General features: G+C 40.2%; 1 protein-coding gene across 2 annotated transcripts in view; it reads right to left on the bottom strand.

Moving 5' to 3' along the window:
- Positions 1 to 210: 210 nt before the first annotated feature.
- Positions 211 to 26,473, bottom strand: part of GRB2 (growth factor receptor bound protein 2) — a 49,431-nt gene continuing 23,168 nt past the window's right edge. The window contains exons 2-5 of one of the 2 annotated variants that reach the window (XM_075719475.1): positions 13,003 to 13,100; positions 6,619 to 6,741; positions 3,887 to 4,055; positions 211 to 2,499 (exon numbers count right to left, since the gene is read on the bottom strand). In XM_075719475.1, the coding sequence (XP_075575590.1) occupies positions 2,314 to 2,499; positions 3,887 to 4,055; positions 6,619 to 6,741; positions 13,003 to 13,100 (576 nt within the window). In that variant the 3' untranslated portion in view covers positions 211 to 2,313. The remainder of the gene's footprint in view (positions 2,500 to 3,886; positions 4,056 to 6,618; positions 6,742 to 13,002; positions 13,101 to 26,473) is intronic. The other variant, XM_075719476.1, reaches the window with a different exon arrangement.

Genomic DNA, 26,473 nt, shown 5'->3' with positions numbered 1-26,473 from the left:
ACAGAGTAAAGAAGTCAGCCAGACATGCCAAGGTTGAACTACAATGCTAAAGAGTCCAGTGCTTCAGGCCAGAGCACACCTTACAGCTTTTCCCTCCCGCAGCAATTTAATATCCTACAAATTGGGTTGATCAGCTATATTTTGGTCAGTTAACTGAAATAACAGACAGATGCTCAAGTGAAGAATTCAATGTATATTTATTATTCACAGTTAATGACTATCTACCAAATGCTGCTGCAGAGTTAAAGGATTAAGTACATAGGCCTTTTTTATTTAAACACTGATTTTTTTTTTTTTAATATATATACACACACAAGACATGTCTGCAAGGCTGCATGATATACACCAATTCCAAAATAAGGAAACAATCAAATGGTCCAGGTGTAGAATGCCATAGATTCCTTTTCCAATCACTTTACAAAGAAGGAAGAAAGTGAGTGACAGCTAGCAAGGAGAGGGGGAGAAAGTAATACTCTACAGGATAGCTCTCTCTTTCATCTGCTGGAAAATTAAAGTGTAAGGCAGAGTCCATCTCAGGAATAAAACATCCGTAACGCTTAGTACAAAAAAAGGCACCCTCCAACAAAGATTGCCTATCCTTAGGCAGGGTGGGAGGAGATCTCCGCTGCAGTTTTTGGATTCGTTGGTGGGGTGAAGGGATCCAGCCAAATGGCCATCAAAAGGAAAAATAATGCAACTGAAGATTGGCACAGAGAGCGGTGGTGCGGCTTGATTGCTTTCCATTCCGTCCAATTTAACATCACATTGCTCTGGTGTGAGGAGCAAATGGTCACAATAAATGCCATTATGATGCAGGGTGGGGATTACAGTCATCACACAGCCTGCTGTGAATGGGGAGCGGGGTGGGGGGAATCTACTTCAACAGTAACACGGACCTGAGGAGGGAGAAGAAACTGGAGAACAGTGATGCCAACCCCACTTCTCAAGAGCAACACGACTGCAAATATTTCCTATCCAGGCCAGAGAGACAGGCTGATTACATGCATCATGTAGAAACATTCACTAATAGCATAAAGTTTTTTCAAGCACTATTTCTTGAGGTTTCTCTGCATTATAAAGTTTTCCATCAAAGGAATGTACATTTTATAGGACATCTCAGGGCTATTATTTCTCAAATTCCCCCCTTAACCCTCCCTCCCCAAAATATTCTTCCTCATTTTCCCTGGTCATAACTTCCCCCTTTCTCTTACTTCTTTTGAGGCTCCTGGTTGCAGCTCCCCACCTCTAAGCAGCCTAAGCTGCCACTTGAATGCCTGAATTTATTTTCCTTGTAATAAGGAAAGTTGAACAGTAAGACAAATCTTAAGATTAAAGCTCCATCTCTGTTTGTAGACTTTTCTCAAATGTCCATTGATAAAACCACCCTCCTTTACACCCTTCCCCCAAAAGTATTTATTTACACATAGGCAGAAAAAAACCCTCTGAAAAGCTGTGGACTGTCCTTTTAACTTAAAAAATAATAAAAAAGAAAATAAGGGAAAGGCACTATGGAAAAAATTACAGAATGTGCTCAACCGTACACCTTTAAGAAAAAACAAAAATAGCTGTCAGCACAGCATTAACAGACTTCAGTTGTATGTTGGAGTTTCTCAAAGCAGCTCTGTGACTCAAAAGGAAAAAAAAAAAAGAACAAAACAAAGAGCCACACAACTCTTCTCCCTTCCCCTGCTTGGAAGCTGCTGAGCTTCAGAAGAAAGTGCCAAAGGAGAAGAGACAACAAAAATTAGATCAACACCTCATCCTTCCCAGGCAAGAAGAGCTGAACATTGAAGGCAAAAGCAAAGACTCATGATTTTTTTTTTTTTTTTTTTTTTTTAAAGGCAGGACTGTGGATTTGGTTCTTCTCTCATGTCCCTTCATGTCAAATGAAGACCGTTTGTAGAGAGAGAAAATACCAGCAGAGTTTCTCCCTTTTCCTTTAACTGCATGGCTAGGACTTTATATGGCATTAAAACTTCATGCACTGATGGACAGAGGAGGAGGGGGAAACAAGAAGTGTGAATGAAAGGGGGTAACCCAGGAGCAGCTGAGGAAATTTGTTATTTTCTTTTTTCTCTCTCTCTCTCTTTTTTTTTTTTTTTTTTTTAAACATAAGTTTTGGTGTGTAAGTTGAACTCTTTCCCCCCCACCACCCCTGAAGTTCCGTACTGAGTGAAGGAGGGAGGATCACCTCACGGTGAAAGGTGACTCAGGTTTTATCGCCGTGTGATTTTAGGTCACTGGCTGCAGTTAGGCTCTGTATGTGTATTTACTGTTTCTCTGGTTTCTTTAAATAATCTCTAATATTTATCTCTAGATGTTCCGGTTCACTGGGGTCACATAGTTGCGTGGAAACATGCCCGTCTGTCCGTGGCAGGCTCCCTTCCACCAGTTGGGGTCAGAATTGTCAAGGACTTGGATAAAGTCTCCACGGCGGAAGCCGAGCTCTCCTTCCTCCTGGGGATCAAAATCAAACAGGGCCTGAACATACGTTGGTTGCTGAAAGGGGAAAGAAAGAGATACACAAAGTGAGAATCATCCACAGCACTCGAGACACTTGCTCCCTCAGGTAGAAGCTTAACTTACACTGGAGTTTAACAATAAACATTCAGGCTGTTTCATTTCCCTGCAAGCCAGCTTCCAACATCTGTAACAAGATGCTTGAATAGGAAAGCATAGTCTATAGAAGACTTTAGAAAAAAGTCAAGTTCCTGTGCAAGAGCCGAAACAAAGATAGCAGATGACCTGGATGTTTTCCTAGTATTTTCCAGTCTTCATGACCTACTGTAAATCTGTACTCTACTGCAATACAATGGTCTTGTTGCTTATTCATCCTGTTTTCACCAGCTGACAGCACAAATATTACTAATCTACCTAACACTGTCAAACACAAAGTTCCCCCTAAAAAATGGATGCTGGCATTTTACGCATTTTCCTTAAAACTCTCCAGTATTGAGAAATCCTGTCGCATTTTGCCTGGTCAGCAAAAGCTTCCATTCTTACGGAAAAGCTAACAGTTAATTTAAAATGCATTTGCATTCTTAAAATCATGAGGCTAGGAAGGTATCTTCACACTTGTCATTTTCAGCCAGCTGTTTTCTCATTCTGTTTATCACTGACCCGACAGTGCAGAGCCAGATGTTATTTCAGACAAACTGTGGCAAAGGGTGCCCCGTGGCACCTGGAGAGCAGTACAAGTTCCACACCCCTTGTCTTCAAGCTAGAGTGCTGCACATGAAGGCAAAAGGATTTATCCAAAATCGACAAAAGGTCCAGTTACATCCAACATAACATTTTGATTGCCCTGGGAAATGGAACAAAAGAAAGAGCTAGATATACTCAAGCTGCTCTGCTGGCACTTAGCAGTAGCTTTTGGTTTCTCTTAACACTGGCTAGATCCAAACCCAGCAGACTAGCGATGTTCCATATGCTACTACCTGTAACCATCTCTTCAGGAAAGACTAGCACCAAAGCTCCACTGGCTACAGAGGGGTACATTTCTGGCTATGAACCAGTACAAGTAGAACTATCCTTTCTTACTATGTCCTAAACCAGGAGTAAACCCATTTTCAAAGCACAGGAATCGAATTGCCTTCCTGCAACAGTATCCATAAACATTAAGACAAGCCAAGTGTTCAAGCAGCAACAATAACACTTTGCCAGAACTGAAGGGAAGACTAGGATTTAGCAGGTAGGCTTTGCACAAACATCCAGCTTATTTTGCAGTATAATTCTGGCTGCAGGATCTAAAGATATGCTTCCACAGACAAGAAAAATGCCAGTCAGCTTCTCTCCATCCCTACTCATCTACTCTAAGATGCAATCGCACTTCAGACTGTGGTTTCAATAGTCTGAAAAGCACGCTCTGTGAGGACACCTCTCTTACCTGTGGCACCTGTTCAATGTCCCGGAGAAATATTTGCTGGTTCCTGGACACAGATGTGGATCTGTGATAATCTACCAGCTCGTTCAAAGAATTGAACTTCACCACCCAGAGGAAATACTTGCCAGCCCCATCTCTAAGCACCTTGAAGTGCTGCACATCATTTCCAAACCTGGGATGAAGAAATGAAGAACACAAAAAAAGCACATTATTAGTCACTGAATACTCTTCTTCTGGGATTGTCAGCACGGAGTCTGGAATAAAAAGGTCCTTCAGGGCACAGTGAAAACTATAAATGACACTGAGAATACAGATACCAATTAGCTGCTGTAGAAAACATGTCTGAAACCCACTTGTTAATTGTATTTTACAGAAAATCAGTACTCAGAGAGAGAGAGAATCCAAATACCGAATTTATTTTGAAAAAAGTCCTGCAAGCTTCATATGTGCTTTTCTTATAATAGCACGTCAGTTTAAAACCAGCTTTTCAAACCACTCTGAATTTGCAGAAGTTTGAAGTCTTTTGGTCAAGGATTTCTGGTGTCACAACACCTTCTCCTGGATTACATGCAATATTTCAACTTTTTATTTTACACAACATTGCCACATCCAGTACATGTACTTTTTGATGTATGTATGCAGTCACCCGAGTTGCTGAAGTCAGTACACAGAATACCTCAGACACATACCATGGGCTTTGCAGTACCAGTGCAAGGTCACATTAAAGTAACTGCACCACGTACCTTCCACTCCACATTCCCAAATGCAAGACGTTGGAGTCAAACAGGACAAGCACTTTGGTTTAGCTCTTCACACACAGCAACTTCACAACTCACTTGAGCCAGTTTAGGTTTGTGCTACTCTTGCTATGGTCCTGTACTTTTCACCACGTCAGTCCCTCCCTCACACAGCACCACTGGGTGCGTGTGATACTGCAATATGTAAGCACCAGTCCCATTATAGGTAAATTGCTGGGAAAACACTGCCACAGGGAGGGTAGGATTGTCTCTTCTGGCAGCCAGTCTGGACTTATGCAAAAGACTGTCTTGCAAAACAAAAGGATCACTCTGGTCCTTAAAAAAACCCAACCAAACAAAAAAACCCAACCACAACAAAACACCACAACCAGAATAATACAAAATGCTCGAAAAGGTGACGCTGCACATGTAACGCAGCAACTTAAATTCTGTGTTAACAATTCTTTCTGACAAACGATGGCATTCAGTTGAAGCTACCTTTCCAACAATTCTATTCTGAATAAAGGGGAACTCCAAAGAGGTCCATTGGGATTTTCCAGACAAATGGCACATCAGTATTTTTCCTTCAGTCTAAAACACTGAAAACAGGAGACAACTGTTCCCCACTTGGCATGCAGAGCTTCTATATATTGGCTGAAAAAGTAGACACTATCTTGACTACAAAGCTAACAAGAAACTCATGAGTACTGCCTCTGCTCTCCCTTCCTCAACCTGAGAGCTTCTCACCATTTCAAATCCTACAGATCACTGTTCAGGAAAAAGACTTTCCTAAATTAAACAAACAGAAAAAAAAAAAAATCAACTGAGAAATTACCACCAGATGGCAACACTAAGCTAACAGGCAAGCAGAGCTATGCTATCATAACTTTATGTTTCTTAAAGGAATGCATTTTCTGGAATGAAGCTTCCATTCATATCTAGTACTCCAGCTCAGATGACTGTATCCAAGACAAAAACATAAACACCTCTTAAAATTGGTGGCTTTAATCCAGTTTCTTGGCATGACCCCGTGCTGCTGTACAGGAGGACAAAAATTTGGTTACAGACCAAAGATAACCAGAAAAAAAAAACCTGCCAAGACAGATCACCAATAGCCACAGAAAATAGAGCAAACTAGGAATCATGCATGAATAATCAAAAATTATTGTTAGGATTCTAAAGAAAATCTTGTTAATTTCTGGTGGGAAAAGGGAAGATTACAGAAAATAAAGAAAAAGGCAAAATCAGCTGCTGAGGACAGAATCCCTCCCACCCCCAACCCATGTTAAATTACATCACATACCCTTTCAAGTTTCTAATACCTCTATTTTACAGTGACTTCAGATGGGCAAGATAGGTAGTATGGTATTTGTGGGGGCCATGGCTAACTAGCAGGAACTCCTGCTGGTTCACAGCCAGTACTTCCAGTAAGGTTATTCAAGGATAAGAACTGCTCCTCCTCACTTCACTGTGATTAGACTGAGTTTCTCCACCAACGTGGAATGCAGTTGTGAGAGATGGAAGAGGCCTGTTTTCACAGCTCCATGTCCCAATGCTAGACAATACGAATATCCCTAAAGTATGTGCCAAGCAGACATGAAAAACATATTTGGAAGTGTACTACACAAAGAGAAAATAAGTAATAACTTGTACTGCAGAAGAGGAATGAAGAATGGGAGAGAACACGTACACACTGGGCACTTTGTGGCTGTAAGGAGGAGGAATGGGATCCAACAGATAGTGCCTGAGTCTACACAAGCCAGACAGCACCATGCTACTAGGTCAGCCCTCTAGGCTCATTACAAACCAGAGCATATAGATTTGTTCTATTAAAGAGGGAATAAATAAGTATCACTGGAAGAACAGGAATGCTATAGGGCATCTGGAAGATTATTCCTGCTCCTCAGCACTGACAATCACCTGTCCTTTACCCACAGAGTCCAAATGAGCAGTAGATGGCCTGATTACCACACACGATTGCTTCTGGGCATTACTTACTTGACTGAGAGGGAGAAGTCCCCAGGAGCACTCTCACTCTCCCTGATGAGGAAGGCACCATCATGTCTCTGTTTGCCTAACATCTCTTCAGCCTTCGCTCGGGGAATCTTTCCAAAAAACCACCTGTGGAGTGAGGAAAATAAAACAATAGGGAAAGTTAAGAATTTTAATCCTTTCATGGAAGAGCCAGACATAGATATTCACACAGAGATAAAATGATTCCTAACAGAAATAACTACACTGCACCTCACTGCCACTCCAATACAGGCTACTGAACCATGCAGCTTTCACAATGTTTTGTCCTGGCAATGAAGCAACCGTGACTTGATAAGCAGGTGCTTGCAATAGCCCTGTTTCACCCAATTTAGCAAAGCAGAGATGTGGTAAGAGTGAAATCCTCAAATTACAGGATTTATTTTCAGAGGTGGAAAAAAACCTGCTCAGAATTTAATGCATTATTCACATTGTTTTGCACCCTATTGTATCTGCAGTTTAGCATATCAAACATCACAATGAGAACCTAATGTACACAATTGCTTCACAGCAAAATCCTGCTTTGTGAGACTAAGACGACCACCCTGGGAACTTGCTACAACCTTGGACAAAGTTAAAAAGTCTACTGTGGTCTGCACTGACATCTTAGTAATCAGGCCTCATAACCTAAAGTCAAACAGATTAAATGCCTAGCTCAAGCAAGAAACTCAAGCCCTTTCCTGTATCACTAAGGAAAAAAGTCTCATGTCTCTACATGCAAAGTTTTAATTGTCCAAACTTTATGATGCTATCAACTCCGAGACAACAAAGAAGTCCTGCACTGGTGGCTGGTCACTACTGAACTTACCTGTGATACAGCAGCATTTATTTCACTATTAGTACCCAAAGATAATCAGTGGGGAGTAATTACGATCTCCTTTATTACTTATGCTCCTAAGGAGAAGCCACCCATGCCTCAGTCATGATTCGCAGAGCAGACAATATAGAAAATTTAAGTTATTAAGGATTAAGCACATGTTAAGAAACATCATTATTTTAGCAGGTAGGAATCTTTAAAAAAAAAAAAGTGGTATTTGCAAAATGCAAGGGAAACACTGGGAGTTCACTCACAGGTTTCTCTTCAGAAACATCACAGCTGTGGAAAGAAGATCCTGTCTATGGATTGACCCATCCTGCACAAATCAAAAGTGCATTTCTTATCAAAACCAATTTCTAGTCTCTTTTAGATCAGGTGGTAAGATACAACTACTTCAGCAGAGAGAATGAGTAGCTTCATTCAGCAGCTAGTTGCTCCTGCAGCCCAGAGTCCAATTTTCTGACCCCTACCAGAGCACTGTGGTCAAAGACAGGTATTGTGTCCGAAAGCTAAGGCAGGTGCCAGGACTGGAGTTACATACAGACCAAGTGAGAAAAGTTCCCTCAAGGTCTCTCTGCTTCATTGCAGAGGAGTGCTGAGCTGGGCATGCAATTCAGTTCTAGGAAAGATGCTGACAGTACTTGTTCCAGTAGCCTATTTTCTTGCTTTCTCCTTGTCCTGGTTTCAGCTGGGATAGAGTTAATTTTCTTCCTAGTAGCAGGCATAGTGCTGTGTTTTGGATTTAGTAGGAGAAGAATGTTGATAACACGCTGATGTTTTTAGTTGTTGCTAAGTAGTGCTCACTCTAGTCAAGGACCTTTCAGCTTCCCATGCTCTGCCAGGCACACAAGAAACTGGGAGGGGGCACAGCCAGGACAGTTGATCCAAACTGACCAAAGGGCTATTCCATATGGCGTCATGCTCAGTATAGAAACTGGGGGGGGGGGTTGGCCAGGGAGCAGCGATTGCTGCTCAGGAAGTGTCTGGGTATCGGTCGGCAGGTGGTGAGCAATTGCATTGTACATCACTTGCTTTGTATACCATTATTATTATATTGTTATTATTATAATTACTATTTTACTTTATTTCAATTATTAAACTGTTCTTAACCCAGGAGTGTTTCTCTCTCTTACTCCTCCGATTCTCTTCCCCATCCCATTGGGGTAGGGGGAGTGAGCGAGCGGCTGCGTGGTGCTTAGTTGCTGGCTGGGGCTAAACCACGACACTCCTACAGTCAGGAAAATCTAGCAGCTTTCACATAAGCAGTCACATGAAATAGCTGCACCATCACGATGTGTTTTCACGTGTGAAATTCCTGACAGCTGCACAGAAGTCAAAGCCACAGGCTGACCATCTCCATGACACCAAGGGTGATCCTACCTCAGGCAACCAGATTGTCAGCACCAACCAACAGCCCCCGGTGACGGGATTCTTACCCACATTTACACTTGCATTTCCATACTAATCCAAGATTAAAGGCAAACAAGGGCTGAGTGGTAGGTCACATGGCGTGGGAAAAGCAGAACCATCTTCAAAACCAAAAAGTACAGCTTTCAGTTCTAAGTAACAGATCACACAGGACAGAAGCACTTACCACAGCCTATAACCATGCAGATGATTGATCTTAGAGGAGAACATTTAGTAACAAGAGCTCCACTCACAAAGTTTACTTCCTACAGTGAAGGTTTTTGGTGCAGCAAGAAGACAGAAGTTCCAGAACCCTCCCTGAAACAGTCATTCTTAAGAGAAGTTGAAGCTTTCGTGCAATCCCAAAGTCAGCAGATCTCCCTCTCTAAGGAGAAGCTATCTCTAGAGGTGAAGGAGGGCCTGATTACTTGATTACCAGACTCTCCAGCTATTGGCAGCCCTCGCTCCTCTCAGTGGCTCTCTTCAGTATCTGCTCACCATAGGAGGCTACACAAAAACACATCCCTATATTATATCAAGGATGATTAGTCCACAGATGTACTTCTACTATATGCAACATAGTCAATAAAACAACTCTAGGACATCCCCCCTGTAAAAGGAGTATTCACTATGCAGCTCCATTATGAAAAGCATTTTGGCACTGAAAATGATACATCTTGTTTACAAACTTGGTTTCCATGATCACCTTAACATGTTTTACTTGCTTGCAAGTCTTGTGTACTTTTTATCCCCTGGAATGGAAAGGAAAAGCTTTCTCCCACAACCATCCTATTTGCAGTGATAAAGAACTTCATGGCATTTAGTACCTTGCTGGTGGTTTAGCATCTACACTGCTTCTCAGCACCCGAGGTGGTGGCAGAGACAGCAGAGGGAGCGTCTACCTGTCTCTCACTGCACTCTGCTGCCTTCAAAAATCAACCAAGAGAAACCGTTATGTGAAACTCTTTCAGAATTCAAAGCAAGCTTTATATTATGATTTTAGATATCTTGCAATAGTTCTTGTTTACAAACTGTTTTAATTCTGTTTCATTCTCAAATAATTCTCAGTTACTCACATGTGACTTGGAAAAATGAAAGCCTCATCTTAAAAAAAACCAAAACACCTCACCCTCTCTGTAAAACAGAAGGAAAGCCTGAAAGAGTTCAACAGAACTTCTATAATCCTTCCTGAAGCCTCAGAAGTGTACCCTATTTTTTTCCCCTCAATTCTACTGAATCACTACAAAGTAGAAGTGTACAATTCGATTAAAGGAAGTAACACTTCCAAAGTAGCAATATAAAAGTCTTAAAAGTTTTCTGCCAGCTGTTTGTTTCTAAGGCACTTTAAACAGACTAAAAATCTTTCACCATTCTTGAACTCCCTTGCAGTTTTGACTTCACTACCACTTTAGCCATTCAGAGTAAAAAAGGATCTTGAATTCTAATATGAAAAAAGATGAAAAGAAAACCCCATAGATGAAAGAAACAAAGTTATTTTGAAGGACTAGTGTCTACTTAAGAACACACTTGTAAACCATCACAAGTGTTGTGCACACATGAATATTTGCTACAGAATGACTGAAAAAATTAACAAAAATCACAGCATATCCAAGAGAATTAGGCCAAAGAAACTGACCACAATATTCCCACAGCTTCCCTGCTGAAGGGCTAAGCTTGATAACACTTGTCTCCAACTAGCTTTGTAATGTAGGTGAAACTCATCCAGCCAGCACTGCAAAACTAAATCCAGGCATTACTGCTGATGCTGCACAGCTATAGGGAGATGCACTGATCAGTACGACACAAAGTTCACATCGCGTTCAGACTCATTTGAATTGGCAGTTTGGCAATTCTTTTGGCTTTACTTTGCACAACCATTTAGCTTGGCCGATTTCCTTCACCTAAGTTACAATACTGCAAAGCAAGACTTCAGCAGTATCTTCAAGAAAAGCTGATTACAAACACACACACTTGAGATACACACACCATGAGTGTGATCCAGGCCATTTCATAAATGGCAAATTCTTCCCCTGACTCCTTAAGGGGAGAAAGGTACTCCGGCTACTGAAATGCACTGTCGTGCCTTCACAGGAAACCTCCCTGCCCAGAGTTTCCTGCAGCTCCTCTCAGAGTATCATGCCTATGTCTACTTACATCTCTGCTTTGTTAATTGATGTGGCGATTCAGATTAACCCTTCAGAACCCAGGTGACGCAGCTGGTGACTGAGAAACAGCACATTTTCCTTTCAGCTTCATTTGCTAGCAGTTACAAAGCAAACTGGAAGATTTGCAAAATATAAGCAAGAAAAACACTGCATTTCAGACTAGCTATGGGGCTGAAGGATTTAAGTCTCAGATCCTAGGACAGGATTTAAAGCTATTTTCAGTTGCTTTCTTTCCAAATCCTCTTGAAAAGCTCTCGTGCCACCTTCGCACAACACGGTTTGATACTAGTCTGAGAAAAGCAATATTCTCTTTCTCACACCTGGTCAGCTGCCTGCAATCTGCTTTTTGTATGACCTTCTGGATTACTGAGAGAGCTCTGCATTACAGCTAAGCTAACACACTATAAAAACTTTTGCATAATTTCCCAGGGTTGTTAATGCACTAGTTAAGACTCCCAGCATTGCTGACACATAGAGCTAACTCCATCCAGCTGCCATCAGCAGTTTAAATGTCTTCAGAAAAGGTCACATTAACTATGCTTAAAAAACACTACCAAATTCACCCACTTGCAGGCTCAGATATTGTTCATTCCCTTTGATATCAAAAAGTGAAAAACTGACAGTTGTATCCCTCTAAAACAAAATACCACAGATGATTACAGAACAAACTGATCATCATCATCACAGGAGACATCACCACAGTATAACTCAAATGCCTGCAAAACTGTTATGAGAAGACGTATGATGATTCAAATCAATGAGAGAGAAATTGCAACGTACATTTGTTATCCCCAGTGGACTAGCATGATCAGGGTAAACTAGACATGTTACTGCAGCAAACAATGCTTTAAACAATTTCAGAATTTTCTTGTGCATTGCTTCGCTTCCCACTTGGCTGCACTAAAGCAGTATACCTCCTCTCCTTCTTGGAATGCAGTCCCTCAAATGCGTCCTTCTGCTACTTCAAAAGAGCCCTTAGAAAAATAATTCTTGATTGGATTTAACTGCAATATCTTAATGATATAGTTACAGCCAACAATTAACAAATCAATCACCAGTTTTTGTGGGCAACTGAACCACTACAGTTCCTTGTAAAAACCCCGATTAAAGGTTTTGCTGCTTCTTCCTAGACCTTTTCTCCCCTTTGATTCTGTTACCCAGAGCTTGCTGTTTTCTTGTTCAGATGTTGAAGGATCTCAAAGGTTGGCAGAACCAGAGTTTAGTAGAAGATGGCAGAAGTACATGAACTGACACAAAGAAAATACCCAGTCATGAAATGCTACTATTTTCATATGCCAGATTCCTCATATCTAAGAGGAAACATTCAAAGTATTTACTCAAATACAGTTCTCTGGAGCTGCAATTAATGCAACTATACTTGTGTAACAAGTACACACCCTTTGAGGTTGGCCTGTTTTGTGAGGAAGGTGTTGGACCAGATGAATGTTAGAGGCCCTGTATGACAAATTACTCTGATTCTGTACTCAGGATGTGACATAGACATACTAAGAGTACAGCTCCAAATATCCTTAAATATTTTTCTAGTGAGCTCTGAAAGCCATAATTTTTACTTTTATCTGCTATACTAAGTAAAATAGAGAATCATCACAGGAACCAGTCACTCTTTTTCCTGGGGCAGTGGTGGTGACAACTGTCTACTAACAAGTTTTCGGGTGGTTTATGCCTGCTACCTCTAAAGTCAGTCTGTCTGTCCCTACAGCAAAACACCAGAGCAACCACCAGAAGAGCTTCCAAAAAATACCCTGATATATAAGTAGCTGTGAAATGAGTTACAGTAAACACTACAGCCAGAGATACAACTCAATAGGCATCCTTCATCTATCCACACATTTTGGTAGATCTGGTAAGGTACACTTTGCAAAGCCTTCAGCAGAAAACCTTCTGTTTGAGAGGATGCGCAAAAGTAAGATCAAGGGAGCCTATCACCAAAGCTCTACTTACGGGTGTGGTTTCATTTCTATGTAGTTCTTGGGAATGAAGCCATCTTTCCCATTGAGTTCTGCCTTGTACCAATTCTGATCGCATTCTTCATTCAAAACCTGAAGAAAGCAAACAAAAAAATAAGCTTACCACATTTCAAGATACAGCAAAACTGATGAAGGTACTAGCTTATTCTTCCCTTTCTTGTTTCAGAGACTGCTCTTGTAAGACAAACCTATAAAAAATGGTGCTAGTTATCCTGCTCCACTGCATCTTATGAGCGTTCAGACTGTGATGAACAAAAAGCTAGATGAGTAATTTAAAATAGCCAAAGGATTTTAGAGTGCCAAAGCCCCATAATTTAGTAAGTGGACTTACTTAATGCACTGTAAGTCCACAGGTACTTTTAACAACCTAACTAGACTGAGAGCTGTGCCAAAGATTAAGCTGGCTGTCATCACTAAAAAATTCTGTCCAAAATCTGCAAGCCAAGAAATTCTGATTCTTTATCACTTCTAATGATCACTTTTTCCTGAATTCAGCTGACAAACCTGATGCTTTCATGATTTCACCCAGCTTTTCTGCATTTGCACTGGTTGCACGCTGGATAAGTTAAAGATTCTAGGCAACATCTACATTACGGAGAATTTTACAAAAAAACCTCCCTGATGACAACATTAGCATAGGCCCAGCTGCAGATACAACTGGCAGCTTCAGTTGGTTTTGCCTGTACAAGTTAAAACCAGGTTAAATCGGACAGCAGAAACAGTGACTTGCCTGTTGAGCATTTTTCATGTTAATAAAGCAAGTTAAACACATACAAACAGCAAATGTAGATGAACAAAGCTTCTTTTCTCTCTCTCTTTTTTTTTTTTTTAAGGGATACTTTCCTTACTATAACTTTATTCTAAAATGAATGAAAGATCAGGAGTCACAAGAGAGGAGCCACGTGAATAGGTAGCTTTAAAAAGCACAAATTGATACTTCGAAGCATACTTGCCCTAAAACCTTCGGTGCTTTATTTTTCATTGAACTGCTGTCAACTGGTACAGTGCAATAGGCAAGCCTGGTACACTGACTGAAAGTAGTCTCTTGAATAAAGTAGTATTATATTCTGTAAATAAAGCCATGCTACAGTTTGAAACTACCTCTCCTCAAAAAGATTTTATCTGGTGTTGGAACTAAATGTTGCACAGAAACTGCCCCCCCCCCTTTAAAATTAAGCACCACAACACCACTTTTCCCAAAGCACTTTCATTCCTTCTCAGCTTTCTGAAGCTCTTTTTTAACTTTGCGACAATGGCCAACAAAAAGCTGGATTTGAGTTAAAAAAAAAAAAAAGAAAAAAAGAAAGATATACTTAAAGCTTCAAGTCATAAAAGTATCACATGATTAGCATTGCCCGAATGCAGGAAGATGAGGAAATGCAAAGAGAAAGACAACATGAACGCAGATCCAGAGATCATGTACTACATAGACACGCAGTTATGGTGAAGATATCCATCAAAACCCCAAAATCTTCATAAGCAATTATTGCTGTTTCTGACATTTTGGGGTTTTTTTTTTGCTATCTCATTTTGGGTTTTTTTTGGAAGGGTGATGAGAGGAAATTTAAAAAAAAAAAAGGAAAAGCAGACAAGAATTTGCAAGTGCAGGCCTTAAAATTCCTACAGCTGATGGGAGTGCTTCAGAAAATTAAACTCTAAAGATCAGTGTTTGCTGCCTTTCAGAAATACATGGCATATCAACACCCTAATCTGCCTCATTGCTGACTGATACATATAAAAGAGAAAAACCTCAACACTTAGAAATGAAATCTGGTAAAGCAAAAAGTGAACAGAAGTTGAATCTCCTCAGTGAATTACAGTGGATAATAGGTACCTGCCTGTTCCTTAACTCCCAGCCGAAGAGTCTGATGGCAGGATGTACATTCCCAGCTGCCAGCACTTCCATGGGGAACTAGCACAGTAGCAGGGCCACCTCTACAGAATTTCTGGTGAGCAAAGATATGCACCTTTATGGCCCATTTCAGGATGTTTTCAGTTGAAGACACTTTAATACTTAAAGATCCTAGGTACCTTTATATGGATAAAAATAATTCAAGCTATCTTTTGTGCAGTTACTACTGTGAGCTTCCATTTATTTATTTACAAGCATTATTTTAGCACGCATTACAGTTCAGTCATTTAGCAAGGATAATCTGACCACAGGTCATGAGCAGTTCCAAGTATGGCTCTGTTACAGGCTCTGAGGTAAAAGCTTGCACGTGGAGAGTTGATGCAGATCAGCTGATGTCCGCTGAATTGCCTTGAAGCAAGAAAAGACTGCACATCTCTCACAACCACTGTACTGACTGCGAGACAGCATTCTGTGCAGAAACTGATTCAACTTCAGAATATGAAATACAGGTAGACGACAGCAGCAGGCAGCTCTGGGATACTGAGCAGGGAAGATGGAGATTAGAAACAGGTATGTAAAAAAGTGAATTGCACAGAGACAAGGGAGACAAAGGGCACAGGTTGAAGCCCAGATCTACAACTCAGTCATGTGAAGATTTTGGCACACAGTTTGAATGACCAGGAAGTTTTGTTGTTATATACCTCAGCCACCATCCCTAGAGTAATTTACAATACAACAAGAACACAAATATAACACATTTTCATGTGATTTCTAATAAGCCAAATCTTATGCAATAGTGTGCATTCCTTTATCAAAGATAGCATAGATCAAACCTTTGATAAAATTGCATACTACAAACTCATTTCATTACCATCACAGAGCAGTTAAGGGATATGGCAGTCTGTTCTTTTTCAAAAGAATAAAAAACCCGGGTAAATTGTAGCTTCATATGAAGGAGGTTACCACATATTTGTGCTTTTGGCAGTAGATATTAAAAATTATCAGAAATTCTAATGCCCAAATGTAAATTATTTTAATGAGTTTTATCTTGCTCTGAAGATATGCTAATGGCTTTGGAGGAGCCAAATCACATAGGGCTTGGGGTACTCATTAATGCTTGGCCTGAAGCCAAATGCCAGTGAGGGAGCATTGCTGAGGCACGCATTAAGCTTTGTGACCAGAAAAAAAAATAGCTGGATAAAAGGCATAGTAAGGTGAACTGCCTACACATATGCATGTACAGCCTGTTCAGGGGACTTCTGCTGTAATAATGGATCCTCCACAGCTCCCCCCCTTCAGTGGCTTTGTTTGCTCCAAGGACTTCTTCCTGCTTCACACCCAGACTGATGTATCTTCATAGCCGGTTGTCCTTTCTAGGATCACTTTAACTAGCTGTCACAGCTCCATTCACACCCTGGCAGACAGCCAAACTACCCGTGCCCTATATTATATACCAGAGAGCTTATACACACAGAGTCACCCCGTAAACACCCCTGTTTTCCCCCTTCTGGGTCTTTCAGTGTGCACTCTTCCAGAGGCAGTAGAACATACTGTTTTCTTTACAAAGCTCCACGTTTATGTATCATTTCAAGAGGAGTCACCTCCACAACACAGGTATCTACAAAATCATTTTTTTTCTGACAGTGTCTCAAATAGACACCGCTGGAGCTGCTCCCAATGCTTAGTCAAGCAAAAATGACTCGCACTGAAGTACCTTAAATCCAGGACTTTGCAGTCACGTGCACAAGGTTGGAATTCTGGTGGCTGCTATGAAGTTATGCAGCTATTATTATGACAACTGCAGAACAGTCATGTAAAATTTCAGCTTTAAAAAAAAACTTATGCCACTAACATCCATTAGTGAAATATAACTAAAAGGTAAGTTGGGAACACACGTATGAACTCTCTGCAACTGGTGCATCCGGCTTAGATATTTACATCTGACATTGCTCTCTCTTCTTTTAAAACATAAACCCACTGAAATGAAAGAACTGACTTTAAATCATTTTGCTGCAAAACATTTTAAGAAAAGCATCCAGTAAATCCATCTATCCCACACCTCCAACTGGCCTCCAAGTGATTTCCAAATAATAATAAAGATTAAAATTTATCATCTGGATACCTAAAAACCAGTGCTACGCCTCTAAGAAAAATAAAGATTCTTAACTGAACAATGGTGAGATTTTCCCAGAATTACCAAAGCTATGAAACTTAGACTAAGTACTGCATATATCACTGGATTTTGCTTTGAAAATTTCCCCAAGTACAAATACAGATAAATTAAGCAACAAAATGACACAAAGATTCTCTGCTCCAAACTGAGACAACTTTCATAGTCTGCAAAAAATCTAAAAGGCACAATACTTATTTATCTCAACAACTGTTAAAAACTGCTGCTCTTTGTATAGGTCAAAACATAAAGCATTCCTTTGCAGGCAACCCCCTTGTCCGCGATAGATCTAATCAAGTCTATGCCAGAGTGACTCTTCCTTTCACACTGGGGCATCTGTGCCTGAGAGGAGGAAGAAGGAAGGATATTTTTAGCCACTACATTTGAACACATACTGCCATGTGATGTCCTCAGTCTGTAGTCAGCCCTGCTTTACAGTAATAGTGGCTCAACTGCTGCCGGTCAGTTTCCCAGTTTGATAATAGATCTCTTATCAACAAAAGCCCATCTCTTCCCATGGAAATGGAGAAGAGGCACTGCTGAAGAGCCACGCAAGTCAGCTCCCAAGTTTTAGCTAGAACAGTTCACACACAGCAAGCATCCCCAGCCATTTTCAATTCCATACCTAGCGAATATTTCTAAGCACAGCTTTTCCACCCTTGTGAATTGTTGCACACCAGTCTTGATCCTCTCAAAACCAAACAACTTTCAGGAACACGCGGGCACTAAACTGGAACATAACAAGCAGATCTGGCATCTCAACTCTGAAGCCGACTCCCACACGCAAACATGAAACTAAACATAAGGCCTCAAATGGGCTTATGTGCTTGCGAATTTAGCCAAATTCATCAGAATGCTTGGGTTTTGGAGAGACAAAACCCAAAAAACTTGTTCAGAGAGAGCTCTGAGTTTTGGCTGAACCTCCTCTTTTCTCTGAACTGTAAGGTTCTGGGATTTTTGCTGTGCTAACTGAAACAGGAGGTAACACAACTGCTGAAGTACAACCTGTTAGCTGCCAATGTGGTTTTTCTCTTTGACAAAGTTGTGCTGACGCTGCCACAAAGAAAACAATGCAGTATATTAAAAACCACTCCCAAAGTCTCAGGAACCCAATGAAAGCGCTCATGACACTCAAACTATGGCAGGAATTAAAATTTTAGAAGTGAACAATTGATTCAAAGGCAGCAATGCTGCAACTGAATTTTTAAGCCTGGAAATTACTCGTCCCAGGGTGGAATGGTGGTTGGAAGGACGGTTCTCACCCTTCGCAGCGGTGCTTTAACACAGCTTTTCATTTCAGAGAAAAATGGCTCCTTTTCTGCTTGAAGAAGAGAAGTATGAACTAGCTACAAAACCAGCAAGCACCCACTGCTTCAAGGGAAGCTACACCTGGATTCAACAGACCAAGTTCAACACAGTCCATTACATGGCATTTTTCTTCCCCACAAACTTACTGCAAATGGCACCACAGGCTATTCAAATTCATCTCTTTAGGGTTTTGCAGAAGACAGCCCAAGACATGTTCTGGTAACCTGCAGCTCTCTGCCTCATCCTCATGTTGCACAAAATCCCCTGAACAAATAAATCCTCCTCACGCTGGCTGCCTAACACCATCAACAAAGCGGCTGTACAAAGGAAATGGCATCTTAAGGAAACCTAGGGTAAACTGCATGTCAAAATGTCGTCGTAAATCAGGGCAAGCAGAATTTTTCTTTTCTTGGTTTACTCATCATGACAAACAGTATAGTTCATTTTAACTTCAAACATTCAATGCAAAAAGATACATTAGAAAATTAAGGTGACTAGCTCAGGAACACATAACTGCTAAAATACTTAGGCTTTTCCTTAAATTCAATTTATCATAATCACACATAGGAAATGCTAAATATCCAGATTTTTCAGGTCAAAACCTAAAGCACCATGTTTTAAGATTGTGAATACTTGCTCTCTAGGCAGATATAAAAAGCTATGAAAACATTAACAACCGCTGAGCAAGTGTTCCTGGAAACAGCTAGAGAAAGATTGTGTCTTAAACTGCACTCAACTATCAAGTATTATAATATAATACCTAAATAATGCATGGAGATTGTAATATAATGCAATAATGTGTTATGGATACAGGTTTTCATTCTCACCCCAATTCTCATTATCACTACAGAAACACTTCTTCCATCCTTATCTTTTTAAAGGCATAAGAGCAGCACAAAATACAAACTCAAAAAAAAAAAAAAAACTTCAGAAAGTCTTCCCACCACAACAGATACAAAGTACAAGGGCCTTTCTTGCCCACTCCTCAAGTGGTGTATTGTCAGAAGCCTTATCTGAAGTGACAACTGCTACTTTAACATGGCACACACACTGACTTTTCACATTGACAGCGTTTACCACAGCAGGGCAAGCAGCTGAAAGCAGGAATCAAGGCGAGCAAATTTTGAAGCTGTTCAAATCAAAAGGCTAGTGTCTGGGTTACATAGTGCTGTCTTTAGACGTATTTTCTTAAAGAAACTAAGTTAATTCCATTCGTCTTGAAGGAACCTGGAAACTAGTCCGATGTAAAATACAAGACAGACAACAAACCAAAAATGACAATGAAAGTCACAGGACACAGCCACTCTAAGATCTAAGCTTCATTTTCCAAACTGTAAATAATATTGTCCTCCAAGTCTATTGTACAAATCTACTTGTCACTGGAGGTTCATTCCATATAAACATTTATAGTTAAATCCAGTATTCCCCTATCCTTCAGAAAGGGTTGATGGGGAGAAGTAGCTGGGTAAGATTTACAGGAAATGATGTTACTTTTAACTACATGAGATAAAAGCAAGTTGCAATTACAATTCCATGCAATACTTCACCATGCGGAACTCCAGATAGAGAGAAAGATACAGTAGTCAAGACATCCATAGTAGCACTGGCTGGCAAGTACAGTCAAGTATGTTGTAACAAAGCAAAGTCCAAAAAGAGGCATGTAGCTAGGAATTAGAATTCAAGCTTTCACTTCAAAACCACCTTTTTTATTTTTTTTTTTTTTAAATGTAACACAAATATACTTGAGGTAACTTTAAGTTAGCTGAGGTACAATCAAGTCTAGCCACAAGGACAGAACCTAGCACAGACTAACTTACCCTGCCTCTCAGGCCTTGCAAGTCTTGTACTACTACTTCCCCTCTGGCAAAAGCCTTCAATTATGAAGACTTATTTATTTATCTAAGATAATAGGAGAAAGAGAGAGAGAAGTAAAAGAAGAACAATCTAGGCAATTCTCCTTCCCTGTGGCTCACCTTTTTTGGTTTATGTGGCACAGAGATGGGAGGAAAAAAACCCAGTATCTTAAAGTATATCGTAGTAACCTCCAAAATGTCTAATGGAGATCCTGGAAGGAGTCAATAAAACTCAAGGAACTTTGCCACAGGTCTTGTCTTTAATGAAGTTTCCTTCTGTGTAGGAAGTTTCCACTAGCACAACACAGAGGTAAAATGATAACAAATTCACCAGTTCTGCCTACTGTGCTTGTGAAGGATAGCAAGATGTCAGCCTCAGCGATTACAGAATTCTCTTCAAGTTACTATTACCACTTACATAAAGGTTAGGCTATAGATACCACAACTTGCATATTTTCAAGAAGGTTGATGCAAAGTCTCCATTATAGAAAGAACGGCAGCCTGCAATAAAAATCAGTATTGGTGATTTTACAACCCAAACAAAAATATCTTTACAGAGCTAGAATTAGCTACAGCTAGTGTTCTAATTAGGCTTCCCTCAAAAAAAAGACCCACAAGCATTTCAGTAACAGCAGGGACTCTCAGAAGTGAGATTCAATTTATGTTCGGCAACTTTTATGATTCTTAAGTGAACACTATTTCTGACAAACTTTGTAATATAAGGATGACTGTTCACGATTTGGATGTTGCAATGAATGCACCACCTCATTTCAGTGCTTGATCAAAATGGAGTGCAAAAAAGTAAAAGCATTGTTATCACAGCCTGAGCTCCACAGCTTGGCTTGCACATGTAGAGAGCAGAATGCTATGGGATTCACAAGAACAGTTTCTTAAAAAGAGGAAGGGGAGTGCTGCTTTTCCTTAACAGACCAAGGGTTAGTTTACAGTGAGTGAAGACCAGGACCAGCCGCCTTTTATAACTAGCTGTAGTGCTCAGGATGTTATAACGGAAACAGAAGACAAAACATCCTTCCTTAATCTCAAACCGAATCCACATCGAATTTGGAAGCACTGAAGAGCAAAGCATTTTGTGAGTTCTGTTGTGCGGCGTGGATTTGTTTACTCACATACTAGTGGGGATGGTCATTTGCTTGCAACTGAGTGTCCTTCCTCACTGAGTTTTTATTTAAAAAATAAACAGATTAGCACTGTTTAATTTAGGTTTAAGCAGGGTCCCAAAAGAAAAACCATCAGTGAAGCACACAAATTGAAGAACAGGTCAAGCTCTGAAGCCTAGAGAGCTCTATGCCACCCTCCCCTCTTTTTTACCGAGGAAAGAAAACAGCCTTGAATTCAGAGTAAAAACCTGTTCTATTTGGGAAAGGTTCAAAACACAAAACCATACCCCAAAATAACCCAAATGCACATATGCACACCTGGACATAAAGAACAGAGTATACATTTCCTTAGCATCTAAATAAACCCTCAATTTTGACAAGAAAATCTTTGAAAGAACTACTTTTACCTAGTGGTCAGAGTAAGGTCTCCTGGTTTCTATTCCTGTATCTGCTGCTAACGCAAATGCTATAAATTCCAGGCCATCTTAAAAAGAGGGGCTGTTTCTAGCTATCCCTTCAAGTTTAGCAACATGGATACCAAGCATAAAACACATCTGTTACCATATGCTCTAGACTATCTATCCAAGTACAACCAACTACAACTTTTCAGACCTTTAATGAAATCATAAGGCTTTTGACAGAGCTCTTGGCATAAGCTCTGAGGGATGAAGGTCGAAAGTCATTCTACCAGAAAATAATAATAAAAAAAGCTATCAAGCATTCCAATGAGAGTGTTTCAGAGTTGCTTTCAAGCTTAACAGAGAAACACTGCAGAAATATCAGCAGTGGTCTTGCGGCAGTTTGCAAGCATATCAAAATCATACATTTCTCATGCAACTTCTCTGATCATGCTGGCTCTGTTGTAAACCATTACTTGGTGTGTATCAAACGGAAAAAATGAAAAAGGTAATGAAGAACAAGCAACCATAACATGTGCTCGTCATTCCGGCTGTGGTTGCCCTTTTAGAGTTTTACAATACAAATGAAGCCGGTCACATACAGTAAAAGTGAAAAAATACCGTGGGGAAATACACACGCATGACAGTCCATAAATCAGAGTAGATTCACAGCTTGTGAAATCCATTCCTAATCTGCTTTGCATAACAATTTTACTTGAATACCCTATAGTTCCTATTTCTGTTTGCATGTGTCCTATTTTGTCCTATCTCTTACTAAAATGTACTGCAGGAGAATGTATTTCTTACCATCTCTGAGGAAGCAGATACACCTGCCTCACAGATACAGGGACAATTCCTCTGTGATGATACAACAGAGCTAGGACCAGGAGGCAGAGTTCCTTGCTAGCTGTCCCACATGTTGCTTTTAAACACACTACAGCAGTCAACATGACTAAAACACTCACTAAAGGACAAGGAAAGGCTTGCATTTCATTGAAGAACAGCATATTGCAACAGTAACAACCAGCCCTTAATCATCTCATGCTTGGTACCCCAAAACTCTACAAATACAAAATTCCCAAAACTCCTCTATCAAGAATGAAAGATAAGAAATCCTGAAATTAAGACAGTCACGCTTTCTATTCCAAATGGAGGATGTGTACCATTACCTCACTGCCCAAGTAACCACCAAGATCAACACTCCGCTCCTGTACTTTCATTCTTAATTACTGCTTTTCCTAGCACACAAACTCAAGCAATCTACCTATCACTTTTCACCAGATAGGAAGAATTATTTGTGGAGTGACACTGAGCAACTGCTCCATGTAAGAGGTTCCCTATTACAACCATTCTAATACTTGTACACAATAAAGTTGCTATCGTACATAAGTAATAGCAGGTTAAAGTCTAAAAGGATGCGTTAAGGAAGACAAACTGCTTATGAACATCTGCACAATACAAACCTTCGAAGAAGGTGGCTGCAGCCACTGAAGCTAAATATTGCTCGGTTCGCTTGGCATCCTGCAAAAATACCACACCATGTAAGGCACCACTGCTCCAGTGCTGGAAAAGCTGGGCAGGAAGAAACATGATTACTAGTGGAACAACCTGGACTTAATCAGTCTCTGATCAGAAATTTAGGATATGTGACTAGAGGGCAGTTTTATGGTTGTCTTGTGGACTTCAAACTACAGTGCTCCCCAGACAAGGCGTTACATGCACCGAGTTGAAGAATTTCTTTGCATGTTGTACAGGTATTAGACATCTCATCTGAGTTTTGCTTGTTTTAAGAGCATGATACCACCTCGATTTCAACCAGTTTTCTACTGTAGTGTTTGGGGTATTTTCAGAGGAACTGATACCTAGCTAGTTATTCCTCATCCTTTATTGGTGCAGTTGATTATTTCTGCCTACTTGTACAACAGTACATTAATCCTTGTTGAACATCTTCCTGTTTTTATAATACATTTCTTCAAACCATGAAGATGGTTTTAAATTGTATCTTCAGCATGTGTAAGCCCAACTCAACTAATCATCACCACAAATACTGTAAGCATGCTCTATTTCATCACCCAGTTCATTAACGCAATATTATCTTACCCAAGATTATATTGTGGAAAGACACTCAGAGCCTTCAAGTGAAACAGTGAACCACTGCTTCCTAAGCTTGATTGTGGTTTTCTAAATATCTTTACAATCCTTCCTATAGTAAGTAGGTTTCAGCTAAATGAGGTCTCCCCAGTTGCTTATAAAACATGCTGCCAATGTCAGTGGACTACTAGGCTTGATACCCCAGGATGCACTGGCAAGTTTAAGTGACTAACAACATGTCTAAAGAGATTATAAAAACCGCAGTCTTGATGTACTTTGAAAACCTGGAAAAAATTTTTAAAAAAAATGCACATGCCTTGTACTGACAACCAGACTATTTGGTGAGAAGCAAAACAGATACCAACGTTAACAGCCAACTACAAAGCAAGCCAGAAGGGAAAAAAAAAGTAAAGGTTGCCCAAAACCACTACCAAAACCCAACTACATTACAGTGGGAAATACAGTTAGGAACAATATCTGCTACATTTCAAAGCACACTAAAAAAGATACAACCCATATAGGCCTTAAAGAAAAATTTCAAAAGTGTTCAAAGTATTCAAAACACAGACTTTCATTTTTTGCTTTTAAAGGAAGTAAATTAACTTGATCTGCAGCTGCTGTATCTGTTTTTCCCAGTGAAAAAGCTATCGCAATCACACAAGCAAAAGGTCCAACATGCTTCCAAAGATCAAGACAAGAGGCAGATTCCTGCTGACTATTAGTAACATTACGGGGGCGGGGGGGGGGGGGGGGGAAGCTTTCAGTGCAATTGCCATGTATTTACAAGATAGATAATCTTCAAAATTTTTTTTTCTTTAAATGCATGGGTTTTTTTAAACCGTTTTATTACAGTATTTATTATGCATTCATTTTACAGTGTGGACAAATTAACAGAGCAATAAAAACCTTAACTTTACTTCATCTGGTTTTAAAATTTAAAGGCTTTAGGATTCTACTAGCATAAATTCTTACATTTAATATCGATTGCTTAATATTTTATAGCATTGTAAATTTTACAGAATGTGAAACAGTCTTATTCAGCTCTTTGCCAGAAAGATATAAGGAATAATATTTGACAACTAATCATCTACAGAACACTGTTCCCTAGGTCAATCACACCTGATACGCCATATTAAAAAACCAGTATATATATTTGAAGAGCTGTGCAATACTTTAGTTATTCTGATATTACTGAACTTTTGTACATTTCAAGTCTCTTACTTGATGGTCCTCAAAAACCACAGTTGTTAAGTTATGCCTTGAAAGGTGGAACACTTATTCAACTGAACACAGAGCTGTAAGCCAAAATCCAGATGACTTAAGCCTGTATCCAGGAATGAGGATGTTTGCAGGCATCTCTCAAAACAGCCAGTAATGAAATTGTAAATACTGATACTGCACACATCTTCACCTCAGAATTAACAATCTTACTGGTTAATTCATACTTCTGAGCATGAATTCCTACCCAGCTACCAACTCAGAGGCTACATTATCAGTTTGTAGCGGCTAGATGTTTGGCAGCAGTACTGTTTGAGTTGGTTTATACAGCCACTGCCGTGTGGCTGCACCCTCCCACATGCACTCCGTGCAGTGGTAAAAAGCACCGGTGTAGTTCAACAGATTGGGGAACTGATCTGCAAAACAGTTTAGGGAGGTGGTGTATTTTTCACCTGTCTCAGCTGAACGGTTGTCTACACAGATACTTACACCAGCAAGTGCAGGGTACAACGCTGGAACCGAAGCAAGAGACTGAGGAGACGGGAAGGAAAGGAATAGGGCAGGACTGCTTGAGCAGGCACTGCCATGAAGGGAACACCCTTCGTTCCAGTTTCAAAAGACACATAAAGGGCCTGCTCTACAATTCTTTCAACAACCAACCCCAAAACTTACATATGCAAGAATTAATAGTTCCACTTGTTTAAAGTTTTGTCTAGGCAGATTTAACAGAGCAAACTATAGCAAGAGGTAGACAAGATTTCAAGAAGGAGCATGTGGGTGGTCCTGCAAAGGAGCAGCAAAAACCCAGACTCAAGTGACTCTGAGTGGGAGGAGGGGAAATAGGGAAGCAGGACCGAGGGACTCAGCTGAGGCTTACAGAGGTATTTGTGTCTTCTGATGATAGGCTTAATTTTGGGTAAGCTTTTTTTAAAGCTGTACACAAATTGAAGCAGGGATCCTTCTGACAAGTCTAATTCTCTACAGGTTACATCACTGACATGCATGGCAAAAGTCATCCCTTCCATTGTGAAACTACACACATGGGAAAGAGCAGGGCTTTATGACTAGATGTTTAAAAATTGCATGTTCATACCAGCATGCAAAAAAACCTTTTAGACATAGGACATCAAGCGAGTCTTAACTGCAGTATCCTTTCTGCAGCAATTGAACAATCAATATTTACTAATTTCTTACACACCTAAACCACACATGTACTTTTCTGCCAGTCCCTACAGCATACTCTGCAATTTGCATTTGAAAGTAAAGAAGGAAAAACCCACGTTCCACTACCTTGAGACAGCTGCCCCAAATGTCATCACTATTCAGTTCTGACCCCAGCTGCAAAGGCTGATCACTTTGCCCAACGAAGCTGAAGTCTGCCATTTCCTGTTAGCACCAAAAAGGTTTTACAGCCTTAGTGATCTAAGAATAGTATTA

The sequence above is a fragment of the Pelecanus crispus genome, chromosome 12, assembly GCF_030463565.1.
Source record: "Pelecanus crispus isolate bPelCri1 chromosome 12, bPelCri1.pri, whole genome shotgun sequence".
NCBI classification, from domain to species: domain Eukaryota; kingdom Metazoa; phylum Chordata; class Aves; order Pelecaniformes; family Pelecanidae; genus Pelecanus; species Pelecanus crispus.
This window is presented reverse-complemented; position numbering and strand designations above follow the sequence as displayed.